Source organism: Lonchura striata, chromosome Z (genome assembly GCF_050655825.1).
Source record: "Lonchura striata isolate lonStrDom1 chromosome Z, ASM5065582v1, whole genome shotgun sequence".
Lineage (NCBI taxonomy): Eukaryota > Metazoa > Chordata > Aves > Passeriformes > Estrildidae > Lonchura > Lonchura striata.
The window spans coordinates 45,514,612-45,527,042 of NC_140740.1; the positions used below are offsets into that span (position 1 = coordinate 45,514,612).

Consider the following 12,431-nt stretch of genomic DNA (forward strand, 5'->3'; position numbering starts at 1 on the left):
AAAAAAGCATGGTCTTAGATAGGATGGGTTCTGGAGATCTATCTACAGATGGAAGCTGCTACCAGGGAACAGCAAGCAAGGACATGAGGTAGAGCACTTGCATAGGCAGTCTTCTCTTCCAGGGTATAATGCCATCAGCAGGGATGCAAACCAAGCACCTGGCTTCCAGGGGAAAATCTCAAGCAACCACATTCTCAAGGCTTTGGGCGCCTACATACAAGAAACATTTTACCATTTCATTTAAGACATATCACTAGTCAACATTTTCTAGTTTTACCTGCATATAGAACTACAGGTCTCCTATAAATAGTTTAAATCAGATGAGCTGCTTTACAGACTTGAGAAAGGTCTTATTGACCAAATGCATCATCTGGAATGCCCTTTTCAATCACCAAAAGCCACAGTGAAAATGTAAAAGGCTATATCAACAGTGACTGCAATTATTTTCCTGTTTAAATAACAGAACAGAAAACATAACAGCATCTTAACTTCTTCTTCGGCAAAGGTGTGGGTTCCCATGATTCCTACTCCATTATAACATGGTCAATTAACTTCACCTTCTACTGACCCCAAAATTTGTTGGGATTTTTCTCTTTAATTTCCTGCAATCCATGTATTAAGGCAAGGACTCATGGGAAACCAATCACAAAATAGCATTCAACACCATATGATGTTTTATAATACACTCACAGTCTCAAAAAGATGTTTTGACTAGGTAATTTAAATAAAAAAGAGAAGGCAAAAAAAGAGCTTACCTTCTGCTCCTTTTCCTTTGCAGCACTGAGTTCAGAAAGGGAGTGTGATAGTTTTTCTTGCTGCTCAGCTAGGTACTTCTGATAAAGACTCAGAAGTTCTTGGCATTCTCTGTACTGCTGCTGCAGAGGTGAGACATCAGAAGTTAAGGGAAAAACACTCTTTAGCGAACAGTTATAGCCAAATATATACCAACTTACTCTGTGTAAATCTGGTTTAGATCCATAACAGTTCAATTTAAAAACAGATACCATGTGTTTGAGTAGTGCCTAATGATGATAAATCTGCCTAGATATGAATGTTCAAGTACAGTGTTCTTCTTTACTCAGAGTGGAAAAAGAAGAATTGAATGAAATTCTTTTACCACTGGAAAAGGGACAGCAGCAGGAGGCAGGTGACGACATTGTTTCAGCTGGAACAGTTACAACCCTCTTATTCGTATTCAGCAAACCCAGCCATTACCAATGTTTATTTATAAATAAATAAATAGCCGGCCAAGTAAGTAAATAGTCCATTTTAAAGCACAGACATCAATTCACAAGCCCACATACCCAAATCCAATCTCTTTGCTTGAGTGCCAATGGCTCAAAACCCCACAGCCACAGATGCAGTGCTACAGGCCTTTTACAGACCAGCAATAATTTTTGGACAGTAATCTGGAGAAGCAGCAACTGTGGTGTTTGCAAGGATATTAGCAACAGTGTCCTGTCTTGCTTGCAGCATTGAAATTCCAACAGGAGATAAATCTGCTCTTCACCTGTCATTGTGTAATTCCCTCCCTTGCTCATGTAGCATGGTAAACCATTTACGCTGCCCTCTCTCCCCCCTCACTTTTAATTATGCATGCAGATGGGATAAGGGCTCGCTGTCCAAAGAGATTACTCTGAATAAATACTTTAATAACAAGTCACTGCAATTAAGGTAGGGAACAAAAACTTCTTCAATCTTTAAAACGGTGTTGAGTTACAGATTTCCTTAACATTTTTATGATCTAATCATTGCTTCTGGGCAAATTCATGTTGCAATCACTTTTGCCAATCACAGCTGCATAAATAACTCACTGCTTTGTTATTCCCTGTTATGACCCTAAGGGTTTTTTTTGGTTCGGTTTTGTCGCCTTCCCTCTCTCCCCACCTCCTTTCTTCTTATTCTTTTGCAGGAGGGATGGTCTTGCCAGGGCTTCATTTCTGTTGTTGTTTGGTTGGTTTTCTTTCCTTTAAATAAAAGGCTACCAAGAGAATAAGCAAAACATTTTAGGAAGGAATGGAAGGTTAATAAACCCCAATGCTGAAATCAATCTCACAACACCTTTGCTCAGAACCTAGAAATATGGGAGGGTACAAACAATGGTCTTAACAAGCTAATTGCTTTCCAGAGCCAGCCTGCCTGAAGCTGGAGCTGTTTTACATTTCAGTTCATTTCGTCAGAGAGCACCAAAAGGCTGAAGTGATTTGTGGTGGTCTCAGGAGTCTCTGCCAGCTATGATGTATATAAAAGGAATTTTTTATTCCAGTTGTAACCATAGGCAGTAATGTTTATAGTAGGTGAACATATTAGCCTGGACGCAGGGCATGAATTTTACTCTAGCAAAAGCCAGTTCATTTATACAGCCTAAGAGTTAAATGTCAGTATTTGAAGACAAATTATAGGGAAATTCATTTAAACCCATGTTATGTGGCAGAATATAAAAACAGACAGTCCTATCTATCTTTATCAATTTTTTACAGCCCTCTTAATTCACTTTGCTTCCAGCAACCCCTTCCCCACAAAACATATTTTGCCCTCTCCACCCTCCAGCGAGCACACTGCTGGCACCACAAACGAGCACCCTAAACAGCCTTGGGGCACACGAATGATGACCAGGCACCCATCCTCACTCTTGCCACAGTGCTAGTATCAGTCCTGCTGGAAAGCCAGGCAAGACTGCACGCATTCCCAGGCTTTACAGACTGTGGAGCCCTCACGGTACACACAATGCCACCACCTCCTGCATGTGGCTGCCAAATTCATTTAAAATACAGTTTAAAACAGGACAAGCAAAATTAATGTCAGCGAAGTATGCAAGCAAATCCTGATTGTCCAAAGGTCAGTGATGTGATCATGAGTGGGAAGGGCAATGGCTCACGTGAGGCTGAATGGCAGCCGAGATGTCTCTGAAATACTTGTGAGATTTGGTCAGCCACAGTAAAACTCACTGTATTAGAAGATTAAAACCTTGTTCACTCACACAATCACTCTACATTAAGTGAAGTAGTGTTACAGCCACCACAGAGTAAGAGTTTAAAGCCCTGCTTTGCTTACTTAAGTAAACATGAATCTTTGAATATGAAAAAAGAGTTCACTTGTTTGAGACACATAGCTGAAAGTATGGCAATTCTCAAAAATGTGCTGGTACATTTATTGTAGAATATCTTCTTAAGAAAAAAAAAGCCTTAATATTAGATCTTACTCTCTCATTCTATTGAATTTTTTGCTAAAAGCAGCAAGATTATCTCCTTTGTTCTCCTACAAATTAGCCAGATAATACACAACACTGTCACAAAAATATTGAAGTCATTCAGATATAACAAGATCATGCATCTGCTAAGGCAATACAGTCTTTGGACAGACATGCACATTATAACTATTTTCATAATCTGCTACTAAAAAAAAATTCTAAGGTTGAAAAAACAGTATAGAAGTCCTAAAGAATTTCATTCCCAAAAAAAAAAAAAAAAGTAATATACCTAAATAGACATATTTGGTAACTCTTCATGTATTCAGGAGCACAAATATTGAATTTGCAAGATGTTAGTTACCAGGGAGAAGTGGTACTTGGCATTTCACTAAAAGGTAGTTTTATGTCCAAGAAATACACATTTGAATGTATTCGAGAAATACTTTTTATGCAGTTTATTAGTAAAGTATCGAGGTTGCATGTGGAGGGGGGGAAAACAAAAAAAAATAGAAATGCAAAGGTTAGGATTTCAATAGCCACATTTACATGTAATACTGCAAGTGCTACAAATTTTAGAGAATAAATTAGTTAATTTTTTCACTAAATGTAAGTCAAAGAATTAAGAGCTCATTTATGGCTCTTATGAGATAATAACCCCACTGGAGACAGTTGGCTGTGAGAGGAGGGGCTGCCAGCACACAGTGGTTACAGACACACTCACAGAAGCCAGGAATGGATGTCCAGGGAGCCATGCAGGGAACAAAGAGCTTTTCCTTAGGGTGAAGCTCTACAAGAAGGCACAGCCAACCTAATATTCTACTGATTCCAAAGATGCTCTTCCACCCACTTCTCCCATCCACACCACCTCTGCTGCCCCCCAGATGTCTCACTCCAGGCCTCAGCAAACTGTCCCAGCGAAGCAAAAGGACAACCAAGCACAAGATCTGACATCAGACATGAAGAGGGAGTGGAGCTGGGAGCAGTGGACATCTCTCCCAGCAACAGTCACCTGTCTGGGTGTGTTTATCCACCTTGCAAAGTAACAACCCCTTCCTTCAGTTCCACTCTTAATTCTCAGGCTATTAAGTCTGCTCCATTAAGGCTACCTGATATTAAAGCCACTTCAACTTACAGCTTACTCCTTGCTGAAATACTGTCAGCCTCCCACGGGCTGAAGTAGGAAAAAGAAAATGTACAGTTTCTGCTTCCCCAGAAACTGTGAGGAGAAAGGCCAGTCTCTAGCACACCCAGTGACTCCCTTCATTGTTCCCAATCCACTGTTTCCACTGGCACTTTGAGTAGAAGTGAAGCCCAGATTAAAATCTGAAATATTTTAGTTCAGAGCATATCTACCTCAGAAGTTCTAGAATTCCACACATCAGCCTCCACATGCTTGTGCAAGCAATGTTCATGCTACAGTAATTCAAACAACTACTGGTCTCTTCAGGTCCAGGTTTCCAAATGAAGCCAACATCATGTTGGTCCATGAGGACTATTTACCAAAATTCTCTTTTCTTATATCACTTTTTGTAAGAGGGGAAAAAGGGAACCAAATCAGAAGATAGAGAATCTTCTCCTTAGAAAGAAGATTTCTTTGGGGGGGCCTTTATAATTTAAGAATAAATGTTTCATTTTATCTTACTTTATTAAAATAAAAAAAAAAAATTAAAGCAGCTTCCAGTCACAGCAAACTGAGTCTGGAAAAAATTCTTCTAGAAGCTACTAGCAAGACAAGAGAACACAGCTAATGAGATTCTTTGCAATCAATCTAATAACAAAGGCCTTCCTGTATTTTCAGAATGTTTGAGAGAACTCACCACTTAGTGACACTTTCCTCACTGGTTTGCCAAGAGCATTTTTGGGACAGGCAGCAGTTCTATTTCCCTTTTTACACATGGGAAAACTGTATCACGGGGAGTTTTTGGGCATCTGTGAGCACACAGCTGCAGCCCAGCAGCCCCGCACTCCCCAAGCCAGCTCCAGGACATGTGTCTTGCAGCTGCAGGGTAAACTAGCACAGCTCAGGCACAAGACTAACAGACCAGATTCATCTTGCACCTTATTAGCTCAGAGTCTGAGTTTGCCTGCATTCACCCATGCAGAAAAGCCCTAATAGACCTCCCAAGCACCAAACAAGATGCCCAGCGATGACTCATTCATGTAGTCCCTGACTGTAGCTTCAGCTTGGACTGTCCTTTTACTCAGAGCTGCATTCTCTAATCCATGGCCAGAACAGAACACAGGAGCTAAAACTCCCTCATCAGTCACCAGATGCTGCAGTCCCATCAGCCCCATATCCAACAGAAGACTCTCTATAGACTCAGAGCTATTACAGAGATATGCAAAGATGAATAAAGCAATCAAAGGAAAGAAAAAGTCAAACACAAAAATTGGATTGAAATTTAAATCAGACAGCATTAACTTGAACTCTGTGGTAGAGATACAAGAAACTTTCTGTGATGTGATGAAGAAAGTTTTTTGACATGTACTCACAACCAAGTAGCCACAAAGCACTGGTCTTTTTAAATTCCTGCTTAAGGACATGTAGCTAGAAACCTGACTAGTTATCATCATGTTGCCAGTTTCAGCAGACTCAACTCTTTTCACTGCCTCAGGTAGTCCCTTGAAAACAAATGTTGTGAGAAAAACTAGACCAGGAAGGAGATGCTGCAGAAATGCCACTGACAGTGGGTGGACAAAGCTACGCTAAGTTCTGAGAGGTCTTCAGTCTCGCAAGAAAAATCTCAGATAAACTGCAGGCAGATGTGAGCTTGTCTGCATTCTCTCTAAGCAGATGTGTGCGTCAGACCCATTCAAGGAGCCATGCACAGTCCCAGCAGCACAGCATCAAGCACAACATGCCTGATCCAATTTACCTTGCTTTGATGTTTTTGTGGGGTTTGTCTGGGGTTGGGTTTTTTCTGGCAGTAACAGCAATACTACAGTACTTCCAAAATGCCTCTGGCCCATGCCTGCACGTGAAGAATGTCACAGCAAGCTCACAGCTGTTTAATAGACACACCACTGCATCAATAACTGCGGCACCATGTACTACTACATTTCACTGTACAGTCAGTAGCCCAAAAACTACTTTAAAGAATGCTGCAAGAGTAAGAAAGCATTTCACCAAACTCAGGCAAAGGCTAAAACCCATGCTACTGGGTCTCCAAACAGTGCTATCCCTGTAACTACAACTAAGGATCAACCTACATCTAAGTACTTTGGCTCCTAAGGGAACCAAATTTATAGAGTCTGCAGAGCTACAAAGACCCACAATAGACTAATGGCGAATTTCACTACAAGTGTGTTCAGCTAGAAGTGGACCACCACTTTTTTTCATGCATCACCCAAGCCTAATTTTTTTTCAGTATTTTGACACATAAAGCAATGGGGTTTATTTTCTGCCTTAATTTTTGCATATCAATAGGAGAGAGATATGGTGCCTTTTGGGAAAGAAGCAATATGTATGTCATTCTGATTTCCACCTGCAGGCTTTTTTCTCCCTAACCAAAGAAAGGATTAAAATACTGCAGCTTCAACTACTTACATATGAAAAATCACATGAATAAAAATAAACTGCTGATATTAATGAATTAACATCTAAAAGGAACACTTAAAAATATAAACTAAGATATTCTAAGCTCTTTTCTTTAGCATTTAACAATTACATACTTCATTGGAAGCTGACCCACATTTAATTTTAAAATACTACCTGGATTTCATACATACAGTTTGGTGCTTTGACAATTTCATCTCAGAAGAGCAACAGGACTCCATTTTAGATATCCCACTATCCAGGCACAGATCAAAGTCAACCCTAACATGTTTCTTCTGCCTTAAAATTAAGAGAAATAAAATAAGTGGTTTGACTCTATGTGAATCATTGTTCTGCGAAGGGGTAGAGACTAGTAACTTCTATGAAGGTTTATTATCTAAACTTGAAGTTGCTGCAAAGACTGAAGGTAATAAAATGTTTTATGAACAACTTCACTTTGCTCGTTCTTATATAACTGAGTTTATGTGGACTCCCTGGCACAGTGATGCTAAGAACCTGTAGGGAACTTTCTGCACATCCACTTTTCAATGTATTAAAGAAATCATCTGGTGAGAGTCTGAACCTTATGAGCCTTCAATTCAAAACACAATTTCCTTTTGATCCAAATGCCTTAGGAAGCAGAATTCTGAAAACATTATAAAGAAGCAAGTCACATACAATAAGACAGAGTGATCTCCAATCTGAAGCCCAACAGTTACATTTTAATTTAGACTTGAATATTTTAATGTTGTTATCCAGTCAGTAAATTAACTCAGGATGCAAGAATAAAAGGGGAAGTTGCATAGGGAAAAAGGTCACAAGGTCCACAAAAGTTAAGAACTTCACTTCTGTTCGAAGCATCAGCATTATGTTGTTGAATGCCACAGCCATCATATAAAGGAATTGCTTAATACGTTCCCATTCTGTTTGAAGGGAAATTAAATTTACATTCTTTGGGAATATGATATTGTAATTAGTTCATGACTTGATTACACTTTGAAGTGAGCCGAGACTGCATATGGTGCATACAAATTAGTTAAGTTATGGTTATCTACCTACCGAAAAGCTACTGAGGTTAAGAAAGTTAGGGACAAAGCCAGGGCAGCCCTTTGGAGCTTTCAAGAAGCACACAAAAACATGAAATTCCAGTCTAGTCTCTGGACTCCCAGATATCAGGTGGAAACAGCAACAACAAACACAATTTCCTAAACAGCTGAAGAGTTATTTTCAAAAAGTATTTTCTACCTATAGCACCTGTAGAGCCACTGGTAAAACTGATCCCAAAGAAAAAGCATTAAAAAAATACAAGATTTCCTACCCTGGTTAAATTCACCACTATGATTTATCCTAGTACTTGTAATTTTGTAATCTATTTTATAGACAGCCCAAATTTTATATTATCTACCAAGACACTCTGTTCCACACAGATGATGAAATTCCCAAGTTCACTTTAACACTCCCAAAATATTGAGATGCACAATGCAAATATAGTGCATCTAAAATTGGCCAAAGAAGAAGATAGCCCATATGATTTGATGAGAGCAAGGAAAGCATTTAAACCTAAAACTAATTCCTAATATAGCAGATGAACTCAGAGAAGTCTCTAACACACTTTCAAAATGCAAAAGCACTTTAGGGTACAGGATTTGATCCTACGTATTGATATGCACAGGATATGCCAATCAAACTGGACAGCTTATCTGCCATGTTCTCTGGTTCAAAGGTGGGTAAGGACAAAAATATCACACACTGTATGCTGTATGCCAGCAGATGTGCCTGGATCGATAAATGCAAATACCATCTCAGAGCTCGCATTTTCTATTCCAAGTGGAAAGCACATATCTAGCCTTATCTTCATTAATACAAAACAATACTTACAAGCAAAGGAAAAAAATAAATCAAATATTTATTTTACAGACTGGCTCTTTTAACAACTTTCTTTTAGTGAAAAGTAAGGAAGAACATAACACACAAAACATAAATCATGCTGCTACATATCCTGGCAAAAATATGCATTTTCGTAATAATGAACATAGGGGCTCTAATGAGGGGAAAAACTAAGAACCTGAATACACAAAATACAAACCCCACAGTTGTAACAAGATACTGATCCTGGCATGGGCCATGAAAATTTCTACTTTTAGCTTAAGAACTGTAATGGCAGGAGATTTTCCTCAGTGGCAAGAAGGAATTTGTTCAAAATATACTTGCTTCTTTCAGCGGAGCTCTGCCAATGACTATAGTGACTTTCAGAATTTAAAGACTTCCTTTGGCATTTGTTTAAACGGCACAGCTACCCAGCCTCTTCCACTGGAAACTGTGAAGGAACTGGTTACTTATGTATTTGTCTACCCGCCAGTAAATGCACCATGCATTTTTTATGGAAGAAAGGAGCCTGGAGATTCAGACATACACAATTTCTGTGCGAAACAGTCCCAGCACCTGAGAACAACTCCACACGTTTCATCTTGTACAAAAGAAAATAATCATAACATGCGCTGTGTGAGGACATAAAGCCAAAAGGAGGCATTGCACCTATCACCATCCACAAAAAACCAACGCTATTTTTCCTTCTACATATTTAGAGCACAAAATTAAACAAATAAAACGAACACTGCATAATTTAGATTTCATTTTGTATCAAATTGCTCATAATTGTAACCATAAAATGATAATATTGTGCCATATGTGCATCTGCAGAGCCGGCAGCGGCGCTGACCGGCCCCGGCCGCGCCAAAAGTGGGGCTGTGGCGCCACCGTGTGCCCGCTCCGGGAATTGCCGCTGCCCGGCCCACGCTGCGCACCCGGCCAAATGCTCGGGGTTCATTTTCTTACCGAAAAGCATCGCTTTGCAACCTGAAAATGCTACTTGCAATCCTCCGGCTACTCTTCTTCCTCAAATTGCACTCTGCACCACCCGCAGAGTGAGTCACGACTTTATATGAAACGTCTAAACCTGGGAACGTTTGCTGGTTTAGTTGCAGGTCTTTGTGAGAATTAAAAAAATTTTTGCAGTAGCCACAGTTACCGTTTACACAAAGCCATTTGTCATCTCAGTACTACTCGATATTAAAACACACATGTTCCTTACTCTAATTTGACAATGGAGCTCCTGGCAGAAGCCCAAGGAGAAATAAGGTGGGAATTGAGGTATCTGAGAAAGGATGGTCAGCCTCTTATGTTTAGACACAGCAAGAGGAATTATTTAACAGGATAAATGTGAGCTCAGAGTCAGAAGCGTGGAGAAAAGGGGACGGAAGAGGCAAAAGAGAAATGGAATGTAAAAGCTGAATTTACTGAGATCAGAGCTACAGCACCTCCATCTCAATTAAAGAACATGCATAGTAAATCAAAAAGCATTCCCTGCAAAGCAGGGAATGAGAATGTAAAATCACAAACATCAACTTGTTTCATAACTAAGCTAATCAGGTTTGGTCTTGGTTACTAGCAGAATGGGGATCACCTGAGAATACACAACAGTGTCTGTCTTGTTGCTTCCTTGCAGGAAACAATCGATCGTCGCTTTTAATTTTATATATTTGATATCTCTCACTGAACCTTTTCCTTGCCCTTAAACAGGAATAATGTTGAAAGGAGAAAGGCACTCTCCTTCAGCCCAGCTCCCACCATGAGAAAGTCCTAGTTTGTGTCCTTACTGGAAAGGAAACCTGGATGTTAGGGGATGGTTTTGTTTGCTGCTTCCTAACACAGTTGCCACTCTGTATCTTCCACAGTGGGCATCAGGCTTGGGTATTTAAACTTTCTGATTTCCTCTTTTAAAACCAGAACATAATCAGACAGCACCATGCAGATTTTAGTCTGACTACAGGCAAATGTTGCAAGAGGCAAGATGAAAATCTGTAAATGTTGCTGGACAAAAACAGGAAAAAAAATACCAGTGAAATAAGGAATCTTGCCCTTCTTATGGAACTATCCTCATCACTATAGCTAGAAGAGAACCAAATGTAAAAATCACAGATCATTCTAGATAATTTTTTTTTCCTTTAAAACTATTGCTATTTTGACAGTCTTTCTAACCTTGTTAGAACACAATCTGTTTGTATGACATAGATGAGAGAAACGCAGTGCTTCTTTTCCTAAGATACAGTTGAGGTCAAAACAGACTCCATACCAGCACACTAATATTAAGGGAGGTGTCCTCAAACCTAAAAAAGAGAAAATATTACATGATGGAGTGCTGGAAGGCTCTTTTCCACCATGTGCTGTACACATCTCTAATGTGATAAGGACTTCAAAATTACAAAGATCCCAGAGAGTTGGTCCTTTCTTGTGAAATATGGCTTTAAACATGCCAAACTCAGAAGCACTGGCTTTACTGAACTGAGGCCAGTGAAGGAAAGATTTAATAACAGTCTCATTATAAGGTTCATTGTTGTAGGACTATTTAATATACAAGATTAACACATCTTATCTCCCACTTTCACTCAAACCTATTATACCCCTCATTAATACATGCACATTTCTACATCATTTACAGCACTTGGGAATCAAATATTACTGCCTGAAACAGGGTGTGTTCAGTTGCTCTTTCTGGTGATAGGCTCTTTTTGCAGTAACAGTACTCAAAAATAAGCCTCACAACTCAAAATTAGAAACACAAGTAGGTAAATAGGGCTGTCTAAAACTGGTAGAAAAATAAAGTAAAAATTATTTGTTTTGCCAACACACTGGATTTCATTTCTTGATTTTGGTTCTTTCACACCCAGCCTATTCAAATATTATAAGACTGGAAACTTCTGCTTTCCCAGGCTAATTAATAATGGTATCCTTTCCTCCTGGCAATTTGAGATGTAGAAGTACATAAAGTGACCCACAGCTCCTCAAATTAAGAGGCCTTTTAAAAGTCTTCAGATCTGGATGATCAGAGAAGAAAAAGAAACTGTAAGGTAAGAACAGTAAAACACTTCCCCAGATTACAGTCTTTTGTGTCCACAGACATAGCAAGGCAGGCCAGAACAATGTAACTTAAAATTATATGAAGGGGAGGAAAAAATATCCACTGTTATGTTTTCAGGAGACCAAAGGCTACAGGTTAGCCCCTATTCTTGCATGAACTGCTATGAAATTGTAAGCATCTCAGGACAGAGAAAAATGCACTTGTCCAGCAACTAAGCAAATCTAGGTGCCTACAAGCCCTCCTGCGTTCCCCTAAGCAGTGGAAGTGCTCTCCACAGGAGGCTGCAAATAGGGATTCACCTAAACAAACTCCTGAAAAGAACAACACCACCACCATCTAATGTTATCAAACACAGAGAAACATTCTGACTGCAGTTTTTATTTACAGGTTTCTAGATATTGTGAAACTTTGGGGGGCAAGTATTATCCTGCCCTTATACTTTACTACACGCTTTTGGCCACTGACAGTATTGTAACACTGCACTTTAATACAGTACAAATGTTTTATATTTTCATCATACAACAACTAGTAAGTTAAAAATACTAAAATATTCTAAGAAGAGTGAAGATACCTCTTCTCCAATCATTTGAGGGGAACTGCTACCCTTTGCATATTGTTAGGAAGCATGTTTACAAAACTTCTTTTCCCTCACACCTTATTTCTGAAGCCACCCTATGGTAACAAAAAGGTATTCAAATAAAATAGTTAATACTTATTGAACAGAAAGGAAATGAATGACCTAGAATGATTCTTCTGAAAATTACTGATAGCAAGCACCTAACTTCCAC

At 39.3% G+C, this 12,431-nt stretch overlaps 1 protein-coding gene across 1 annotated transcript in view; it reads right to left on the minus strand.

The window, feature by feature from the left end:
* Positions 1–12,431, minus strand: part of KIAA1328 (KIAA1328 ortholog) — a 170,678-nt gene that overhangs the window by 101,919 nt on the left and 56,328 nt on the right. Inside the window, exon 6 of the mRNA XM_021538939.4 lies at positions 756–883. Within this exon, the coding sequence (XP_021394614.2) occupies positions 756–883 (128 nt within the window). The remainder of the gene's footprint in view (positions 1–755; positions 884–12,431) is intronic.